Source organism: Podarcis cretensis, assembly GCF_951804945.1.
Source record: "Podarcis cretensis genome assembly, chromosome: 2".
Classification (NCBI taxonomy): domain Eukaryota; kingdom Metazoa; phylum Chordata; class Lepidosauria; order Squamata; family Lacertidae; genus Podarcis; species Podarcis cretensis.
Genome location: NC_137171.1, coordinates 44,676,783 through 44,698,972, shown reverse-complemented (window position 1 = coordinate 44,698,972; position 22,190 = coordinate 44,676,783). Strand labels below are relative to the sequence as shown.

The 22,190-nt window shown below is 42.2% G+C and overlaps 2 protein-coding genes across 2 annotated transcripts; one reads left to right on the top strand and one right to left on the bottom strand.

The window, feature by feature from the left end:
• Nucleotides 1–183: 183 nt before the first annotated feature.
• Nucleotides 184–14,746, bottom strand: GET3 (guided entry of tail-anchored proteins factor 3, ATPase). The gene is made up of 7 exons (XM_079965235.1): nt 14,281–14,746; nt 12,914–13,061; nt 10,016–10,164; nt 8,627–8,777; nt 8,168–8,275; nt 3,004–3,201; nt 184–1,666 (listed from the first exon to the last, which is right to left on the bottom strand). The coding sequence occupies exons 1-7, from the start codon at nt 14,439–14,441 to the stop codon at nt 1,535–1,537; spliced, it is 1,047 nt and encodes a 348-aa protein (XP_079821361.1). The 5' UTR covers nt 14,442–14,746; the 3' UTR covers nt 184–1,534.
• Nucleotides 14,747–14,984: 238 nt separating this feature from the next.
• On the top strand, nt 14,985–20,939 carry TRIR (telomerase RNA component interacting RNase). The gene is made up of 3 exons (XM_079965236.1): nt 14,985–15,309; nt 17,623–17,700; nt 18,688–20,939. Exons 1-3 carry the CDS (start codon nt 15,055–15,057, stop codon nt 18,793–18,795), a joined length of 441 nt encoding a protein of 146 aa, XP_079821362.1. The 5' UTR covers nt 14,985–15,054; the 3' UTR covers nt 18,796–20,939.
• Nucleotides 20,940–22,190: the final 1,251 nt, after the last annotated feature.

Here is a 22,190-nt window from a genome sequence, read left to right as displayed (position 1 = left end):
TTTACTTATATGGTAATCAATTTACTCTGAGTTCAGCCATGCTAAGGAAGGCCTAATATTCAAGGGTGCAATGGGAGCCTGCCACCCCAAGCACCAAAGTAGTTATGGTGAATCATGTCCATGCTTTGCTAGCTCACCCACCTCATTGCCCATGGTCATATAATACTCCCATTAAATGGTCCATTGCATTTTTAAGTCAAGTTTATTTTCCAGTTTCCTCTAAAATGAGAACAGGCAGTCAGGCTTGCTCCCATCCATTTGATCATACAATGGGATACAGTTTTACCTTGGTTTTCAAACAGCTTAGTTCTCCAACGTTTCGGCTCCCAAACGCAGCAAACCTGGAAGTGAGTGTTCTGGTTTGCGAACTATTTTTGGAAGCCGAACATCCAACGGGGCTTCTGATTGGCTGCAGGAAGCTCCTGCAGCCAATCAGAAGCCGCACTTTGGTTTCTGAATATTTTGGAAGTCGAACAGACTTCCGGAATAGATTCTGTTCTACTTCCAAGGTACGCTTGTACTTTTGAAAAAAGAAAACCCAACAACAGGTCAATGAACAGCAGTTGGGAACACAGGAAGCTGCCTTATACTGAGTCAGACTATTGGCCCATCTAGCTCAGGACTGTCTACACTGACAGACAGTGGCTCTCTAGGATTTCAGAGAGATCTTCCAACCCAACCTGGGGATACTGGGGAACGAACCTAGTACTTTCTCCATGCAAAAATGATGCTCTCCTATTGAGTCACAGTCCTTCCCTTAGGAGAATTTTGTCTCTGCCATAGACTGCTCTATATACACACATACACATACTTTGGACCATATATGCTATGATAGTACTGACACTCCAGGGGACTAGAATGTATATATATGCTCAGAAAGCATAGGGGGGCATATTTTTCAACCGCCACATCTCTATTCCAATCCCTGTTTGTGAGACAGTATCTTCATTCTGGACCCATTTCACAACCTTAAGCAGGAGATTTTCAAGATGCTTCTTAGTTTCCCTTGCAGAACTTGAAATTGTCCCCTGCTGAAAATTCCCCAGCATAAATTAAAGTGGCAGCCTGATAGACGAAAAACAGCAAACTACTTTCCCTTACAGTTTATTTACATACTTCCCATTAGCACGGATGGCCTTAGTGCTGCAAGAATGTCAGTCTCTGTGTCATCATAGCACCTGACTTAGGACTCCAGCCAGAATGGCTGGAGACATGATCCAAGGAGAAGTCAGAGTGGAAGAGAAACAAAAAGTGACCCAAGTTTAATTTAGCTAGCTGGTTAAGTGAGGAGAAGGGATGTAAGGTGTAGATCACTTTTGGGATGTTCCAAGATGTTAAGTAACAGGATTAGGGCAGAAACAAGTGGGAACACCAAATTCTGCCTCTTCCAACCCCACCACAAGCCTCTCAACCACACAATTTCTGTAGAAGAGAGGCTGCTGGAAGGGGAGGAGTTCCAGCAGATAAGGGGTGGGAAAGGGGAAGCATGGAATGGTACAGAGGGGATATCAGTGGGAGCCAGTCCATAGGGGTTTCATTTTGCACTGGGTGGCTTGTAGGGCTCCAGTAGCAGACTTGAAAAGGTGTTGACTTTATCAGCCCCTCGCACTTCATGGGGCAAGAGTGGCAGCTTTACAATGTGAAAGTCTTCATAGAGGTCTTCCATCTGGAGGAGGAAAAGAAAGACAAATCAAAAGGAGCATCTAACAATTACAAACTTCTTATTGGGAATCAAGATGGAAGAATCTCAGCAGCAGTTCCCTGCTTGTTGGAAAGTGTGTTCTGTTGACTTTGGAGGGCCCTCTTTGCAACAGCACTATGAAAAGTAATCCTCTTGCAGTCTAATGGCAATCTTAAACTAATTTTGAACAGCTTTACTGCTGGGCCCTTGGAAGACCTGGTACAGATTAACCATCCCTTGGTTTACTGAGTGAAGAAAGGAAGGACACATGGAAAAGGCACAAGTGGCAGAAAGAAAAACAGAGTACAGAGTACTGAAGAGGCAATAGGACAACTGGAGTGGGAAATGGAGGTTTTGGCGCAAGAAAAATGTGTAAAACATCCCCACAACTTTTCAGGCTGAGTAATGAATGAAGAGATGGCAAGGGTGGAAGTCACAGAAAAAGGATAACATGATTAGAAAGAGGTGGATGGATACAAAGGCTGAAAAGATCATTCAAAGGGAAAGAAAAGGAGAGTGTAGAAAAAGCAAAATGGAATACAGAAGAAGCAGAAGCAACAAAATGGCAGAGAAAAGTGAAGCCTGTCTGTGGAGGCATTGGGGAAGGTCTGCATATTTTCCCTGGACAAAAAGTACTCAGTTTACTAGTAAACATTCCCTTTCATTTTCAAAGAATAATAATAGTGAGGTTGGACTGAACAGAGATAAAAGTTATAGAAGAGAAAAATTCCACATTTCCACCTGAAGGCCAGATGCCACAAAGAGCAGCACATATGGAGGAGACCCGCTTCCTGCCTTCTACAGCAAGACAATTGCAGGACCCATTTCTTAAACTGCCAGTGGCTACTGTTCACCTGGATATTTGCACCCCTCTAGAACAGCTAAACACTTGCCGTGGCAATGGTAAGGGGAATGCTGGGAGACAGGAATTCTGAAGCTGAAGGTAAAAGTAGAATAGCAAACTTCAACCATTCAGAAGTTTAAAGGAATATTGACCAAAGGGCTGGGGGTTATAAAGTTGGGTATGCAACTCAGAGTACATGGGTCAGGGCTGTAGCTCAGTGGCAAAGCATATGCTTCATATGTGCCATATATCTCAGGTTCAATCTCCAGCACCTCCAGTTAAAAGGATCAGGTAGCAGGTCATGAGAAAAGACGCTTCCGAGAGACCTTAACAGTCCAAGTAGACAATATTAGGACCAGACAAGATGGACCAGTGGGCTAAATCAATATAAAGCAGATCCATAGGCTTAGATTGGTGCCTGACTGCTGCCACTTCCCCAAAATGGACACTGAAAAATCTGAACAGTCTCTAGCCATACCTGGTCAAGGTATTTGGACTGGATTTTGTGCCGGGCCTCACACATCTTGCAGGGCTTCTCTGGGTCAGGGAAGACCAACTGATTGACTATGATATTGTGGGTGTCGATCTTGCACTTGGCCAACTCCTGGATGAGCCGCTCTGTTTCATACAGGGACAGGAACTCAGCAATACAAACACAGATGAATGTTGTTTGTTCCTGGGGAGGGGATAAAGTGCCATTAGCTCAAAAATGCAAATAAAATTGTAGGAGCTGGTCTCCCATGCCTGGGAGCTGCTGTCTCCCCCACAGTCCCTGTTTCCACTTAAATTCTCAGCTTCTGCATTCCTTCCACCACCATGATTTTTTTAGAGGAATAAGGCCAGAGGGCAAAGCAACAAAAGCTGTTGCCCCTCATGAAGCAATATGGCCACTTGTCCTCAGGTTAGCTGCCACCTGAACACCTGTTCACATAGTCCACACCATATGTCACGTCTATCTTTGGGTAAAAGGGGATCAGCCATTGCAATCCCATCTTTTCCAGTTAAGTTCAGAAGGCACATAGATCACGTCTACAGAATCTGGAACTATCCTTTCACCAGCATGGTTGAGAAGAATGGCTACTTGGGCAGCTGGTAACTTCCTTGCTTATCTAGGATAGGCACAGAAAAAGGAGACACAGCACTTATGCACCCTGCCTTGTTTCTTAGCTCATATAATAAAAAATAATAAAAAATAATAGTAATAATAATAATAAATTTCTATTTGTACCCCGCCCTCCCCAGCCGGAGCCGGGCTCAGAGCGGCTAACATCATATAACACCATATAAATAATACAATATGCATAAAAACAAGCAATCAATTGATTAAAATGCATCACAAAATTAATTCAAATAAATTAAAATTAAAATTAAAACTGGACAAATGACAATCCTCAGGTTAAAATTGAAAGTGGTTAATACTCGCCAGGACCAACTGTTTCCACTGATATTATAGGGACCTGTGAGCAGGCTGGGAAACCTCCTTCGTGCTTGTTCTTATACAAAGAGAAAATGAGTCAGACTGAACCCTGACCAAAGGCCTGGTGGAACGGCTCCATCTTGCAGGCCCTGCAGAAGGATGTCAAATCTCACAGGGCCCTGGTCTCTTGTGAGAGCATCCCACCAGGCCGGGGCCACAGCCAAAAAGGCCCTGGCCCTGGTCGTGGCCAGTCTAATCTCCCTGGGGCCCGGAATCTTCAGGGTGTTGTTATTTACAGACCATAAAGTCATTTGTGGGACATACTAGGAGAGATGGTCCCATAGGTTCGAGGGTCCTAGGCCGTATAGGGCTTTAAGGGTTAAAACCAGCACCTTAAACTTGATCCTGTACTCCACCGGGAGCCAGTGCAGCTCCACCAGGAGCCAGAGAAAGGGGGAAAGCACCCAAAGAGGCTGCTAGCCCCCATATTCTTTCAGTTCCTCCACTTGCTAGAAGGACAGAAAGGAACGAAAAGTGACCAGAATATGTTTATGAGGCTGCCTCTTCTTCCAGCCTTAAGAGTTTTAGCTTAAAGGCAGGAGCAACCCATAGCACACAGGGAGGAATTCAACGCAGCTCTATGGCAAATGTTTTGCCAGCTCAAGCATTTCAGCCGGCCAGACAGCCTGCCTCTCTCTTCACCCCATGTGCAATTCTGGCGCTGCAAAGGGGGGGGGGGAGCCCTGTTGAATTAGGGCAAATATTTGTTAGGGCTTCCACTTGTGGGACTTCTTAGCTGAATCCTGCCCCCAGTCTCCAGTAGAAGACTGGAAATTCACCTGGCTTGAGGTGACCAGCAAACTGGCTAGCTGCACGGTTAAATTATTTGTCTCTGCCCACCGATTGCTGCTAGACTTGGTCACAATACTTTGCCTAAGGAACACCCACACTCACATAATTAATAGCAAAATGGACAATTAAATGCAGAAACCCAGCCTTTAACTACTCTAACATGCAAACAATACAAAGGACAAGGCTGACATGCCCACCTCAGTGCCCTACAAATAGCTCCCTAAAGTCATGTCCCATCCCGTTTCCTTCAAAACCCTTGCCCATCTTTACAAGATACATTCCAAGCAATTAGAAACAGGGTGGGTGGCAGGCAAAAGTCCTGACAATTATAGCCACACCTGGATTTGCAAATAATGTTTTCAAAAGTTAAGGAACGCTTCTATTACTAGAGATGCCTGCTGGCCTATTCTATCCTTCAGTCAAAACATGAAGATCCAATGCAGCATTCCTGCATCAAATAACTCATCTGTTGTCGACAACTCCCTACCTGCCCATATGGCCAGTGGTGAAAGTTTGTTCAGCTAACAGTTGGGAGACAAAGCTTTATTATTATTATTCCTCTAAGCTAGAAAAAAATGTGAGCTGATGGGACCCCGCTACCCCCACTTCTCATTTTGTCCCGATTTTTACTTCACTTCCTTTATTAAATGTTATAAAGTTTAATTAAAAAAAAAATACTCTGAGCAAGAGTCTAGTAAGAAAGTGTAATGTTCACAGGGGTATAACTAGAGCAGTTTACAACACAATGAGATTTGCAACATTTTTGCAAGAGAAACACAATGTTCTTCTATGCCTTTAGGGCAAAAAGAGAGCCAGGAGGCATGCAATCCCTTCATTCCTGCTCCTTTACCATATCAGCTGTTATAGCAGCCGTGGAGCACATTGGTCACATAAGATTGCACAAGAACCAGTGTAGTAATAGTATGCAATAGCTTCCACTAGCTGAGATTCACAAGCTGAACAACTGTTTAAGATTTATGTTTCTATCTCTTTAGGTTTCCCGCTGAAACTACAGCCAATACTCAGCAACCCAAAGTCAGAAAACAAAGCACAAACCCTGCAAAAAAAGAAATACCACCAGGGTGACTGACTGGCTTAGACATATTAGTTGGTCTCCCAGGATCTGAATGAAGCACACTGTGGGCTTAATAAAGAATAAACTAATATGCTAATACAGTCGTACCTTGGAAGTCGAACGGAATCCGTTCCAGAAGTCCGTTTGACTTTCAAAATGTACTGGAATCAAGGTATGGCTTCCGATTGGCTGCAGGAAGCTCCGGCAGCCAATCAGAAGCCGTGACGGACGTTTGGGTTCCAAAGAACGTTCGCAAACTGGAACAATCATTTCTGGGTTTGCAGAGTTCGGGCACCAAAATGTTCATCTCGCAAAGCATTCAACCTCCAGGGTACAACTGTACCAGAGTTGAACTCCTCGCCCCACCAATTCCAAAAATCACTCCAGCCAGTACCAGCTTTTTCCTGTCAGTGTAAATGTACATTAGCAGAGGAGCTGCCATGAATGGAAAACACTTGTCGGTGCTATGGAGGATTGTGTATGTGACATGCTCCTCCCCCCTCAGGTGGTCTTCCTGATCCAGCCCCAATCCAAGTTGGGTCAGAAAATCCCCAATTCAGGTCTCATTCTTTTCGGCACGTAGCAACTTCACTCTAACTGGAAGATTCTATTTTCAAACTGATCGCTGCTACAGTTGGAAAGATCAGGAAAAGTATCTGGATGCCCTGGCCTGGTTTGAACATTATATTAGAACAAACTATGGTTTAATCAAAATATGCAACATGCATATTTATTGCTCCACACCTTCCCTGCTCCTGCTGCAAAATAAGCCAGAAACTAGGTTATTGTGACATCTGAACTTTGGAGGCAAGCAAACTACATGCCAAATAGACAATGACAGTAAATAAGGATTACCAAGCGATAACCCTGCTCTACAAATAAAACTTAAGTTTACTACATTTGCTTGCAGTCATCCACGGACTCCCCCTACTGTCAAAATTGTATTACAAGCTCCTTGCAGGAAGAGCCAAGATTTGTGAGCTTGAGTGCTCAATCTTAAAGAGAGAGCATATGTGCTGTTGGAATAATGGAAACCTGGTTGAATGGAGATAGCCAGTGAGATGTGGTTATCTTAGAATTCAAATTCTATAAGGAGGACAGGAAAGGGTATACTGGAAGTGGTCATGCTCTGCACATTTAAAGAGGGCATAGAGTCCAAAAAGCCAGAAATCGCCAAATGAGCAAACTCTCCCACAGAATAGTTGTGGGTGGCAACACAGAGGCTGCTAGATTAATTTAGCACTGGAGACATACTACCATATATCATAATATCATTTACATCTTCAAATATGTAAAGGGCTGTCACATGGAAGATGGAGCAATGAATTCAAGTTACAAGAAAGGAGATTCCGACTAAACATCAGGAAGAACTTTCCACTGGAAGGTGGTGGACTCTCCCTTCACTGGAGGTTTTAAAACAGAGGTTGGACAGTCCTCTGTCATGGATGCTTTAGCAGAAATTCCTGCATTGCAGGACATTGGACTGGGTGACTCAGGATCCCTTCCAGCTCTACAATTATTTGATTTTATAAATACAAAGGATGAGATTCTGTAGTAATGGATGAACTCCGTTTGTTTGTTTGTTTGTTACCTTCTTGTCATGACTGGAACACAAATATGCCCAGCCTGTGTAAGAGAAACTGAAGTCACCCTATCATGGAACATAGTTTGTTGCTGACTTGCTGATCATGGCTTATTAGAGAGCAACAAACCATGACTCCTGGTTCAGATGTAGAGCAACAAACCATGATTCCTGGTTCAGATGTAGGAAAGAAGCCAAGTCTTCAATCTGATTATCGTGCGCACAGAATGGAAGAAAGTCTGGCTTATCATTACATGCAAACATGGCCCCTGTCTAGATTTAAACAGCATTCATTTTGACCTGACCTGACCTTGTTGCTGTTTCATGGAATGAACTAAGCAGAAATTGATCTCTAGCTACTTCCAAACATTAACCAGCTACGTTTCAGTGTTCTTTTTCATTACTTGATAGAATATTATGCTATGAGAGAAGTCATCTTTAGCCTGATCATTCTAATGAACTAATATCGTCTGGAAGACTGCAACTATTGAATGGACTGAAAATGAATATTACATTTGAGAAGACAATTTAAAAAGTTTTGCAAAATTATAAAAAACAAGTATATAAATATAGCTAACTGAATTAATTAATGTTAATTCTAGTGAAGCAGTCACAAATGTAAGCATGTTTCATCTTACTATACATTCCAAATTCACCTTTGCCAAGAGTGAAGTATCAACCCCCCCCCAAACCCCTCATCTTTGCAGAATACTTGCCGGATCCTTGAACTGCTCACTGACTGAGCGGATGACAGGAAGGGTCTCCTCCAGCTTGGAGGCCAGCTGGTCAGCATTCATGTCTCCCAGGCCAAGCATGTTGCACATCTAGTGAACAACAGAGAGGGAGTTGCAATGAGAGATTTCTATTAACAGACAACAAGTCACCCCTACATGTCCTGCAAGCAACAGAGGAGGGGATAAGCAAAACTTGCTTATCAGCTCAACTCAGAGTGACAAAGACCAATACTCCAAGAGCAATAAGTGCTACTGTGTCCTGCAAGCAACCCAACAAATCAAATTGATTATTTCATGTTGCTCCCGAGTGTTGCAAGAATAATACTGGGGTCCATGCAAAAGCTTGCAAAATGCCACATGGTGGAATTTTTTTTAAAAAGATGTCTGGCATGGTCTTTTTTCCAGGAACGCCTCATTTTTCTGGCTCCTCTCCCATTTTACCTGCGATATGAAGGGACTGATCTGGTTCTTTATCTGCATCAAGCGGCCTAGCCCCCGCTCCACGATGGTGGGGAAATTGAGCAACCGTAGTGTGTGCCCAGTGGGTGCTGTGTCAAACACTACCACGGAGAAATTCATCCCTTTCACCAACCTGTGCAGGCCAGAGAAAGAACCATCAGCTGGAGCAGTTATAAATAGTCACCTCTTTCTTTATACTGACCTTCCCCAGTATACATATACACTTTAAGGTTCACTTAATGCTAGTGCTTTCTTTGCTCTGTGAACGAAAACTTTGTATGTGGAATCCATGTCGTGCAACAACAGATGTTATGGTACTTTGGTGCACAAATTTGTCCAGTGCAATAAATGATGCATAAATCACAAAAGGTTGAATCCAATATTAGCCATACTCAGATTAGAGTCATTGAAATTAATGGTCATAGCTAACTGAAGTCAGCCCCGTACAGTGTTCAGAACTCCCATTGTTCTAGGCACATTTTGCGACAGGGAATTTCATTAGGGTGAGCAGTTTCTGAGCTCTGGGCACAATACTGCACCTAAGATTTCAGATTAAAACTACAGAGTAGAAGGAAAGGAGGACCTTTTTCTGCCTCCCCACTTCCAGCTACTCTTTGAAGACTTGAGAAGAGACCCTCTTAAGAATATTAGAGGGATGGGTGGGGGAAGGACTAGATCATGTGAAAAATGAACATAATACTTTAGCTGCAGTTCATTCATTTTCAGATTTTTATTTCTGTTATTTAAAAAGTGTAGTATTATTATTATTTATTTTCTATACCGCCCTATACCTGAAGGTATCACACATTCTGTTTTTGCGCCCATAACATAGGTTTAAGGTGCCATTTAGCTCCTAGCTTTCATATCTCTGTTTCTAACACTGACCCTGTATAGTAAAGTATTTAATGTTTTATTGTGCTTATCTATTTGTTGGAAGCCACCCAGAGTGGCTGGGGTAACCCAAGTCAGATGGACAGCATATAAATAAATAAATAAATAAAATTATTATTATTATTATTATTATTATTATTATTATTATTACAAGGAGCCTACTTAGTTGGATACAAACCACAAATACTACAATAACCTTGTGCAAAGCATACTCAGTTACTATGCTGGCCTATCCTAATGGCTAAACCATTAGGATTGGGATACCTCTGGCTAACCCAAACTTCATAATGGTGAACCCAGTAAAATACCTTTGAAGTCTGGTCCTTCTGCTTCTTAACCCAAAAACCGCTTTGAGGTTTGTTTGTTTTTTAACCCACAATCAAGCGGTGTATAAATTTTATGAAATAATAAATAAATAAATAAGCCTCCCACAGGCTAGAAAAGGTTAGAAGGCTTGATGATCCAGGCCACAGTTCTTACCGCATAACTTCTGCATAGCTCATGGCCTCATCAATGCCAGGAAAGGCACTCATAGCCTCTTGCATCATCTTCTTGCCCATACTCAGCATGTTATCCTCCTCAAAGAACTCATCTGGAAGTTCAGCCACACCTAGGCTGGGATCAATCTCCTGAGAAATAAATAGAAGGATCAGCACCACTTTTCATAAAGCAAAAACAAAGTCATTCAGCCATTCTAAAAGAAGCATGATGTTCAGAACAGAGCTAAAACCCCCGATTTGTAGAACAATTCTTTCAATGTCCAGTCAAAGAGGCTTTCAAACTAATGTTAATCATGTCGACTCACAGTTAAAAGTAACACTACAAATAACTGATTTCTTTGTAATTTGAGGCTATTTTTATGCTTGTCACTGTGGATAACATGGAGGAAAAAGAAAGTGTAAATCCAGTAAAAGGCATACAATCGGCACTATGTGTTGTCAACATTGGAAAATTTAAGGTATGCCTTTATCAAAACAGAGAAGATGATGCCCATATGGGAAGTGCGATTACTCTGAAAGAAAGCACAGTAGCAGAAACAGATGCTAAAGAAAGCAAATCTTCTTTAAAACTGTTACGGCCCTCCCACACAAATAATAATGGGTGGCATTCAATACATTATTACAAATTTTCTATCTGTGCAAGCACATCAGCATGCCAGAATGAACTATCCCCCTCCTCTTCCCTGGTGTACTATTTGGGGGGTTTGTTTGACCCCTTCCCCCAGCCAGTTTCAAGGGGAAGAAGGAAACCCTGTTGCACAAACAGAAGCCCTTTTGCAAAGCTTCTGCTGATGGGGTTTCTTAGGTGAATCCCACTCTAATGTTTTCTCTACCAGGACATAATATACAATTTGAGGATTGGGAAAAACTGTGGAAAGTGAATTTGAAATTTACAGATTGTTCTCTTTTGAAAGAAAATGACATGAAAATGGTGTATAGATGGTATATCACACCAGTACAAATAGCAAAAATGTACAAAACCCGGTCAAATAGATATTGGAAATATAAAGAAAAAGAAGGTACTACGTATCATATGTGGTGGGAATGTAGAGAAGTTAAAAAAAAAGGGAAATGATATATAATGAATTGAAAAAAATGTTTAAAATCACATTTGTAAAGAAACCAGAAGCATTCTAGGACGAGACCTGCCAAGAAAAACAAAGAACTTATTCATGTATGTTACAGCAGCGGCAAGAATCTTGTTAGCACAAGGATGGAAGAAGGAGGAAATCCCAACGAAAGAACAATGGCAAGAAAAATTGATGAGCTATGCAGAGTTGGCAAAGTTGACACAAACTACATGAGAAGGACAATCGTGACTTCAAAGAAGATTGGGAACTTTTAACAAACTATTTAAATAAACAACAAAATGATTTAGACTCCTTGGCAGGGTTTGAATAAACACCCACAAATTTATTAATAGATTAGAATATACGATAGACAAGGTAATGATATGTACAATTTTTAACATGCAGAGAAGAGGAATGTGCAAACAAACCAGAGAGGGGAGCTGAGGGAAGTCTGGGGGGGGAGAGGGAGGGATGGGGGAATAAAAAGGGGGGGGGAGAATATAGTTGATCATTTGGTTGATAATTTGTTTTGTTGAAATTGTTTAATAAAAATATTTTTTTTTAATGTTTTCTTCACCGATTGTGACTGAAATGACTCAAATTGTTGTTGTTGTTATTTGTGTATTTACACTGAAGTTTAATTTAACTCTACTGCTTTTTCATTATGTTTTTATTTCTGTATATTATTGAATTATAAACTTGATTTAAATAAAAACTTTTTTAAAAAGGAATAGTTAATGAAATACTGGTGTCAGTTGACAACCATGTTGTTGAGTTTGAGACAGGGAAATTGAAAAGAAAAATTGTTGGCCAAGTGATACAATATAGTCATACCTCATGTTACTTCCGCTTCATGTTATGTTCTTTCGGGTTACGTCACGCGGCAACGCAGAAGTACCAAAAAGGTTTACTTCCGGGTTTTGCCGCTCGCGCATGAGCAGACACGCAAAATGACGTCACATGCATGCGCAGAAGCGGCGAATTGCAACCCGCGCACGCACAGACGCGCCGCTGCGGGTTGCATTCTTTTCATGTTGTGAATGGGCCTCCGGAACGGATCCCTTTCACAACCAGAGGTACAACTGCATAGTAATTGCATATAAAATCCTTTAAAGAAAAAAAGTGGGGGAGATTTCCCTGACATTTGTCTTCCCTGAAGATTATGATAAATGTTGGTTTGAAAAGAAACAAATAATTAGGGTGTTCTCATAGCCCAGTGTGAATTCCTGTGGACATTACTTCCCATACAGACTTAGTGCTAACCTGCAACTTACAGAGATACAAAATGTCATATGCAGAGGGTCTTATTTTGGGAGCATTTATTTGTATGTGTCAATGTATTGTCACATGTTATGCTGATAGCAAGTTATTTGATAGAAAATATTTTTTCAACTGTTTCTACTAAAGGCTGCTGTAAGTTTGATACTTGCCCATGAAACACTAGCTGTTTATGTATATTGCTGCTGATGGAATTTATTTCATTCATAATTTTATAGAATGCAAGTCTAAGTTACAGATAAATTCTCGAGGTTACAAACCACTACATTAGTCACATCTCTTAAAATACAGTGAAGAGAAACCAGTTAAACAAAATATACCATCATCTCCTCACAGTCCAGGACACAGAAATTTTGGAGGAAAAATTCAGTTGGTTTACTTGCCTTATTGCTACATATCATAATCTATTCAGTGTGAAAGAGCAAGGTCAGAAAAAAGAATGTTTTCACCCCTGCCTGATCTTTTCCTATATGTAATAAGAACCATATTTTTTGCTCAATACTACCCAGTCCCTTCAGAGGAACACTCACCATGGCAAAAAGGTTATCATAGCCCTTTACTTTGGTGGGGACTTTTGAAAATTTCTGGTCGAAAGCATCTGATATGTTATGAGCAGGATCGGTGGAGATGATGAGGACACTCTCCCGCACTTTGGACAGCTGCACAGCCAGGCTGCAGCTAGATTCAGGAAGTAAAGCAATGTGCAGTTATTAACATCACAAAAGGAAATACATACAAACATAGAACATAAGCTCTTCAGCTATCACAGTCTTAATAGGTCTGTTTGGATTTGTCTACCCTAAGAGATTATGATCCAAAGACTTCCAACTTTGCTCCTCTATGGAGGTGCTTACTTGTCACAGACAAGCAGCTACTCAGAAGCAGCCAAATCATATGCACATTAGCTTAGCAAAACAGCTCACTCCTGAGTAAATGACAGCTTCAGCTATTTAACCTGTGATACCCCTCTCTTTCAAGACAGGTTACCTCCACCACCACCCCCCCGCAAAAAACGAGGCCAAATAATATATTAATGAGTTTCTTATGAGTCACCACAAAGTAAATCTAGAATATATCGAAAGCCCACTTTAAAAGGTTTAACCCTAGACATCAAAATCCAACACACACACACACACCAGCCAAAATTTAATAGCCTCTAATACTTGTGTTCTATGTTCTGATCTACAATTTTAAAAATCTTTATGAAGAAAAGGCATTGCACAATGGGAAACCTACCACTGCAAGGTTATTCCACAACATCAAGGCTAATATAATCAAGAAGGTATTGTTGGCAGAGTTGCACAAGGAAGTAGGCAAGCTACAAATTAAGTTAATCCAAGCCATTTGGGGGTTTACAAGATAAAGCTATGACTGGAAGGCAGTGAGGGTTCTCAGTCCAAGTACCAGAACAATTACATTCTTCAGAATTTGTCTGAAAATGCATTCAGCTCTAAATGAAGCTTTCGGTCATCAAGGACAATCACACATAAAAGCAGCTTCAAATACTTAGCCTTGAGATTAAGAAGGCATAAATGACTGTCAAAATATGAATCTGAAAAAGGAAGGCACCCAACCCCTATGCTTCTACTTAGTTTCATCCAGTCTTGCATCTGAAGCAGGGTGCCCCAAATCCCATGATATTTACGTACAGTGGCATGAAGGTGTATACAATTCGCTTGCCTAATAAGACACTATTCTCCATAGCTTAATGAGATGCGGACGTTCAACAGGTAGAGCTTTTGCCAGCAAAGGTTCGGCGATATGAAAGCTGCGCTTGCTGGGTTTCTGCCTGTCACACAGCTCCTGAAAAGGCACAGCAGCAGCTGCCAAGGAGAGAGAAAGGCGGAGGCAGCAATGTCTGTCATCCCTCCCAACGACATCTCCCCGACCAACTCACCTGCAGGTGGTCTTGCCAACGCCACCCTTCCCTCCGACGAAAATCCATTTCAGGCTCCGCTGCTCGATGATGTTGCTCAGTGTCGGCTCCAGCGGCTCCACGTCAGGTGCGTCCTCGAACTCATCCGCCTCAGTCGCCAACCCAGATGCCGCCGCCGCCATCTTGAAACCAAAATCACGTGACAAGATGCAGAGCTACACCATCTTGTAGGGAGATTCAGGTTGGTTGTCCCCGCTCAGCGCCTTCGCTCATTAACAGGAAGCAAGGCGCGCAAGTACTCTTCCCGACCTCGGTCTGCTCTTCAGATCCTTCAATCACACAAGGTGCTCAAACCGGTGCGTCACAAAAAGGTTGAGTAACACAGTAATCGCACCCCTTCCTAGTTGGCTGATATGGTCTTGCCCACACTTGTCTTATCTCAGCCTATTGGCCGACAGCTTCCTTTCTTGATTGGCTCCTGAACCCCTTTCTGAAGGAGCTCCCACCCACCCCAAACGCCCGCCTTCCGCTGTTTCTGATTGGTAAAATGCTCACTCCATCATCGATTTCCCCGCGGGCTGCGGCCCGTTGCCTTTTTTGATTGGCTCAGAAGGCCTGTCAGTATCCCGCAGGGCGGACGCGCCCTGTCGGTCGGCGATACTTCTCCTTTTTTTTGACGTGCGTGGGCAGCCTAGCAACGTCCCCTCTCCCGTCGTGCTTTGCGGCGCCGGCGTCGTCACCGCTCCCCACCGTGCTCCAGGGCGCGTACGCTCAAGGCAGGGAGGGCGGCGCAAGATGGCGGCGGCGCAAGGCAGGGGCCCAGGCTCCGAGGCGGCCGGGCCGGGCGGAGTGAACGTGTTCGCCAACGACGGCTCCTTCCTAGAGCTCTTTAAGCGGCGCATGGAAGAGGCCGCCGCCGCGGGAGGGAGGAGCGGACCGGGAGCGGGGAAAGCAGGGGCCGAAAAGCAGAGAGAGACCGAGTCTCGGCCGGAGCCGCCCGGGGAACAGGAGCCGCCGGAAAAGAAGCGGAGCGGGAGCGCCCTCAGCTTCGTAAGGGATCCGGGCCCTGACACCCCCTCCTCCCCTTTCCCTTGGCTTACTCCTCTTCGCTTTCTGCCTCCGCCCTCCCCAGACCCCAAAGGACCGAGGCGCTGGCTGGCGCCTTCTGCCTGCTCGTTTTCATCTCCTTTCCTGACATGGTCGCGTGTGCCCTTAATAGGTGCTTGGCAGGCAGAAGTTCAACGGGTGAAGCACTTCCTCACCCCTGTAAAAGGTTCTCTCTTCCCCTCCCCCCAGTATTTCTGTCACGGTAGCGGAATAATGTTACCAGGAGCACTGTTAAATTCTCTTCCTCCTCCGAGCTCTCGACAAAGGTTTTCAAAGCTCACTTTAATTCACGTTATGAATTTAAGTCCGATGGGCATGAATATTTAGTGCTGATATCCCTCGCCCCGGTAATATATAGCATAGGTGTATGCAGCAAGCAATTTTTTAAAATGTCTGTTGACAGTGGTTGCATACTATAGTCGACATCTCTCATTGCTGTGCAAGTTAATGTTTTACTGGGGTTTGTTCATATTGATTGTGGACTTGAAAGTAGGCAGTTCTGGAATACTTCTGTAAGTGCTGTCCCCAATAAATGTTGGGAGGCTATTTTTACTTAACTAGTCCTAATCTCAGTCTATAAAGTAAACATCAAAATCCTTTTTATTCTCTAACCATAAACATATTTGCTCAAAAACTCATTAATTTCAGTGTGCCTTATTTCCAAGTGGGTGAACTTCAAGTTCCAAGCTTGCCTTTTGGGGTTCTTAATAATCCTGCCCCATGACAGAACTACCTGCTTCTGTGCATTTCTAAAAATCAAAGCCATTCAGTAGCCACAGCCAAAATAATCCAACAAAATTATGACATTTTTTTTTTTAAAAACCTACTGAATCTTAACTTGGGACAGGTAAAAGTGCAAGGTGAAAAATAAATAATTGGATAAACATTCTCTTTTCTGCCTCCTTCTGAGAAACTAAAAGTGTCAATCCTGATGTGTGTAATATAGATTCAAATTGGAAGTAGTAGATCTAGAAGGCCATCCTGTGAACTGCAAGTAAAATACCACAACATAATGCTTTGATTTAGCTGTGTTTTGGAGAACCATCTGATAGAGACTGATACAGGCATTATATGAAAACAAAGGAACTGATGTGTATTAAGATAAACTAGGCCCTTTTTCTTAAAGCAAACTAGGAGTTTCCCCTGCTTTAAACAGCTGTTGCAAGTAAATGGGGCTTTTGTCTAGCATATGGAAGTTTTTCTGCATAGATAGTATCATGCTTACAACAGAATGGAATCCGTTCAACATCCGTATTGGTGTGATAATTCTGAAGTAAGCTGCTATTTGGTTCGCAGCTGGATAGAGAAGAATGCAATGTATTCTCTATTGGTTCAGCATTAATAACATAGCCTGTTATAGAAAAGGGGAGGCTACTCAGAATAGAATAACAACAAGGTGCTCTGTGTTTACTAAAAAATAAGCTGTTGAGTTCAGTGGGAATTAATACCAGGGTATTGTGTATGGAGTTGCAGCCTACGAGTAAGAAAATTAGTATTTTTTCACTTTCAGTCTTATGAAACCTGGAGTCTCTAGATAGAGGATTCTTGGAGATGGAGCATACGTTTGGGCATATGGCATTACTGGCGCTATGACTAGGAAGAGCATAAGGGGCATGTACTGCAGGAATTTCATGATGTGAGCAGGGTGCTGATAGTGGACATTGAAACCCTGCTCTCCTTCCTTAGTTTTTAGCAGAAGGACCCCATCTGTTTTCAAGCTTGTTTTTTTCAAAATTAAAGCTGACATTTCATATTTTAAGCCTCGAGCTGCTCTTAGAAATCCATTTTTTGTTTTATGGAGATTATACAGATTTATAGAATGACAGTAGCACACAGCCCCTCCCTAGACAGGAATAAGACTGACTCTGCCAACTTGATTGTCCTTGTAATTATTAGGAAATCAAACAGTTTCATGTATGTTGTGATGTTTTAGGGGAATGTGAGTGGAAGATCCTATTTTCTAATGGACATTGAGCCTGGAAAGCATTCAGAATACTTCACTTTTTTATAAAACGTGTCTTTTAATGTTTGGGCTAATCTGTACAGATGTATTGGTGAACACTGCTAAGGTGCCCTTTTACCCTCCTAGCACAACGGTGTAGGTAACGCTCGACAGCTCTGTACTGACTGACAGGTGTGATGGCGAGCTAAGATGATCTAATTGAAGGACTCCCTATACCGTTATATAGTGGGCAACATTCCCCTTGCAGCTCCCAGGCTCGTATAACGGTTGCAGTCTTCTGTCCCTTCACCCAGGTGGGCAAGCGGAGAGGGGGCAGCAAGCTAGCCCTGAAGACAGGAGTGGTAGCCAAGAAACAAAAGACAGAGGATGAGGTAAGTTAGCATGAACCTCATTTATGTCAGTTTGACAGCCCATGGGGCAGCAATGCTTTTGCTTCCATTTCAGCAGGAATGGAAGTTGAAGCTAATATTCTTCTCCCTCATGCTATCTAAGTTTGGCACTGATGTTGACCTTCCATCTTTAGGGAAATGGCCATCTTTGGAGTGTGAGAAAATTTGTAGGAGAACTGAACAATGATTTTTGGGGCCTCTGCTAGAATCTCAGGGGCAGGTTGCTTTAATTTGTGTATGTGAGGGGAGGGAGAGAGAAAGAGACAACACACAGAAAGAATATGAACTTTGCAATAACGGCAGTGTCAGCCCTTCAATGAAAAACTGCTATATAGGTCTACAGGAGCAGCAGAAGAGTACTTTATTTCTTGTTCCTGCTTCAGTTGTGATAACAGCAATGAAGCTGGAAGCTTGTGTTCTTCCTTAGTAGGAAAGGTGCTTGTCAAGTGAAATGAAGAACTGTTATTTCCTAGTTAAGTGTTAAGCTTCCCTGTCTATTTCATTTCTGTAAACAGGGTTGTTTCAAATGCATGTACAGAGTTCCTCTTGCATAATAGGACTTCCATCCTTCTCGCATGCACCTTCAAAATCTGCTGCAGAGGGTCCTTGTGAGGGCTGGAAAGGAGAAGATGGGAATGTCTGTTACACCAGCATTGCCTATTTAATTCCAATGAGATAATGGCAGATCCAGTACCTGGGGTTATCTTCCTTTTGTCTTCACAATATTATGTGATAGCTTAGACTAAAGAGATGTTGACTACCCCCGTGTCATACTGTGAGGTTTATAGCTGAGCAAGAATTTGAACCTGGGGCTCCCTAGTACAATACAACCCACAGACTCCTAGTTAGATGGTTAGGTTTATGCCATTGTTTTTTGAGAGTTAATGTTTTCTGTATATGGTATGCTTCTGAATAAAATAATTTGATATATGTAACATTTCATTTTTGCCTCTCCTGTTTTGTTTGTAGGTTTTGACAAGTAAAGGTGATGCATGGGCCAAATATATGGCTGAAGTGAAAAAATACAAAGCCCACCAGTGCAGTGATGATGATAAAACCCGACCTTTGGTGAAATAACTCTCATCTCCAGCTTGGACTTTCTCTGATGTACATAATTATTTAAAACGTCAAAGGAGAGTAGCTCTGCCCCACAGACTGAATGCTGCCACGGCAGCAGGTGACTTGCCATGCTTTTATATCTGGGAATTTAGAGCCTCCTTCATTGGTTCATTTATTGTTATCTTCTTTCTTCTGAGAACTAAGAACTTTGACTTAGTTGCAGGATTTTTTAATTTGTAATCCCCAAAATAGTGGAATTGGTCTGATATGTCTTTCCCTGAATCACCAGGCAACATACCATGCCCACCAAATCTTTAGCATTAAACCTTTGCTTAACACTTCCAGTACTCCTCAAGTTTCCACAATGGGATAAGCTAAATGGATCCATTTTGCCAAATGCGTTATCTGTTTCTGTTGAAGATGAACTTAACATGTGGTCACAATTTCCAAATCCGCATTGCAGACAACAGTAATTCCAGAACACTTTGATGAAAAGGTGACCAGTGCTGAGTTCCTTGGTATGCTTAGTATCTGACAATTCTGTGGGCGCATTTCTGCTTCTGTTTTTTCCTCACCATTTCACTGTACAATACAGTGCGTTATGTGGTTTTATTCTGAATTCCAGTTGCTGCTGATTAAGCTCATTCCTTGCCTTCTGCTATGCATGCTCCAATTTAGCACTGCGGATTATGTTGTGCCTATCTGCTAGCTAAGAAGGTAGAAACTTGGTCTGCACTTAAACCCAATATTAGGAGAAAAATTGGCTAAAATTACAACAAACGTTCTCTGGGACAAATGGAATTTCCAGATATCATGATTCTAGCCTTTGACTAGCCCCTCTGTTCCAGTCCTGGGCTTTGTGGCCAGAGTTCTTTGAGAAAGGCTGTTTGTCTAGCAGTTGTTTGCTGTGTGCATGGGAGCCTATGTTTCTCTTTTTTTATTCTCCATTTAGACTCCTTATACTTTCAGTGAAGTAGTGTACTAAAGCTGAAACTCAGATAGTTTCTGCAGTGATGTGAGTTCTGTCACTGAGAGTAACTGGGGATGACAACTTCATAGAAAGGCCTTGGGTACATTCTTAGCAGTTGGAATATCAAGAAATGAGAATACAAACAAGACCTTTTCTAGGATAATTTATAGCCCCCAATTTTTGTGTTGAGGGTGCAGTTGGGCTTATGTTTGAATCTTACTCTATTTGTGCCATTTCCTTTTCATGGAACAGGCGCTTTGTGTCAGAGAGGAGATATGAAATACCCAACTTCTGCTCAATGCAAAACATACTTGCAGAAGATTTTTAAGTTGAAGGAAAACCAGCTGAAGTTTTATATTCTTATCTAGGAGAGGCCTAAAGGGTGTGTGTTATGTTATTGAACAGCCTTTAGGCCAAATGTTTTATATATAAATGCCCTCTCTGTGGAAAAGGTCACTGCTTTCTACCAATCAGAACACTCTGACGGTTGTGTAGGACATGGGAAGTGGAGGAAATACTGGATTGAATCCTGTCTGCAACCCCCAAATCTGCTTTGGATGTTTGGGGGAAATCTCAAAGCAGATTTTGGGAGGGAGGTAGAGGCAGGAAAGGGAGTGGAAGTTCCATGGTGTGAGCAGAAGTCATTCTGCTAATACAATGATTCTGTTGGGTTCAACCCAACACTCTTGTTTAATTAGTTATGTACACTTGCTGGAATCTCAGCCAACTTGAGTCCTGTTCAGACCTTTATTCAGCAGAAGATCTAGAGGGGTGTGTACATCTATATGTGTGTAGGCTCTTCAGTGTGATTAGGAAACCTAATCATGTGGCAGAATCTCATACATATGACCGTATGCACGTCAAACACTATTTCAGACCTGAATAGGTAGAGATTGGGGAAAGGGCTGGAAGACATCACCACCTGCTGTATTCAGTTTGAGGTAGTGTCTGAAAGGAGCTCGGGGTGGTCATATATGAGACTTTACTGTTTAAAGCCTGAAGCAACTTGGAAGGGTTCAATATTTCACTGGTATCTGGTTACACATCTGTTATAAAGTGGTGGCAGTTTGCTTCCTTGCTCTACACTAGATCAGACTCCTTTATTGCTTTTGACCTCCACAACCTGGCTTAGAGCACTGATAATCATTCTTACTACTAGCTTTTTAAAATAAAATTCTGTTGTGAATATTGATTCGCTAGCTTTGTCTTATTTCCTTTCTATTTCTTTTTTATGATAAAAGGTATTTTTACTTATACAGGTAGTGACCATTTTGCGTGTAGTCAATTGAAAAGTGACGGCCAGCAGATGGGTTGTTTTGGACCCAGTGGAGGGTGGAATGGGGACAGGGTGGGCTTATGCGCACTTCTCTGAAGAGTGCAAATGCCAAGAACGCAACCCCTGTGCAAATGGGGAGTTGCCTATGGCTGGGTAAGTACCTTTCAGAGGTAATCATGCTACTCTGTTGCAGCAAAAACAGTAAATATGTGGCACCTTGAAGACTTAAATATATTAGCGGTCTGTGCATTTGTGGACTAAAGTACCGTATTTTTCGCTCTATAAGACGCACCAGACCACAAGACGCACCTAGTTTTTGGAGGAGGAAAACAAGAAAAAAAATATTTTGAATCTCAGAAGCCAGAACAGCAAGAGGGATCACTGTGCAGTGAAAGCAGCAATCCCTCTTGCTGTTCTGGCTTCTGGGATAGCTGCGCAGCCTGCATTCGCTCCATAAGACGCACACACATTTCCCCTTACTTTTTAGGAAGGAAAAAGTGAGTCTTATAGAGCAAAAAATACGGTACTTGATCATATGCAAGAAGTGTTATCTCATCTTTTAAATTTTATTTATTTTATTTACAGACATTGGTAGTGGGGTTAGGAGGATATAAAATGCAAGAGACATTAAAAAATTTGTTAATATATGTAAAATCATTAGTGACTCATCACTGCTTTGTGAATATTCACTAATTATTTTTATGTATTTAAGTTTTAACATAGGAGGAAATTCTAAAAGGCACAAACTAGACTAACTACACTGCTAATAGTTCTCCCTCTCCTATCACATGTGGAATCCAATGGGATGTAGTGGTTGAGAGTGCTGGACCTGGGGCTTGGAAGATGAACATTCAAATCCCCATTTGACCATGAAGCTCATTGGATGACCATGGGCCAATCACTTTCTTTCAGCTTAACGGGCTACAAGGATAAAATGGGGGAAAGGCAAACTATGTACACTCCTTGAACTCTTCACAGTAAGTACAGGATATAAACATATTTTTTAGCTTAGGATAACTTTATGCATCTGGTGAAGGTGCAATTGCACTTTGCTAGGGAACATTTCCAGAGGGCAAGATTCATAGACTGTTCATTCACTATTCTGGAAAATATGTGGTTAAAGAATGAGCTAATAATAGCAGGGGTATGAAAACACATTCATTGCAG

Coding starts and splice junctions, on each gene's coding strand:
- GET3 (XM_079965235.1), bottom strand. CDS start 14,441: ATGGCGGCGGCGGCATCTGGGTTGGCGACTGAGGCGGATGAGTTCGAG. Junction 13,062..14,280: donor GTTGGCAAGACCACCTGCAG/GTGAGTTGGTCG, acceptor TCCTGAATCTAG/CTGCAGCCTGGCTGTGCAGC. Junction 8,778..10,015: donor AGCTATGCAGAAGTTATGCG/GTAAGAACTGTG, acceptor TGGCCTGCACAG/GTTGGTGAAAGGGATGAATT.
- TRIR (XM_079965236.1), top strand. CDS start 15,055: ATGGCGGCGGCGCAAGGCAGGGGCCCAGGCTCCGAGGCGGCCGGGCCG. Junction 15,310..17,622: donor GCGGGAGCGCCCTCAGCTTC/GTAAGGGATCCG, acceptor CCCTTCACCCAG/GTGGGCAAGCGGAGAGGGGG. Junction 17,701..18,687: donor AACAAAAGACAGAGGATGAG/GTAAGTTAGCAT, acceptor TTTTGTTTGTAG/GTTTTGACAAGTAAAGGTGA.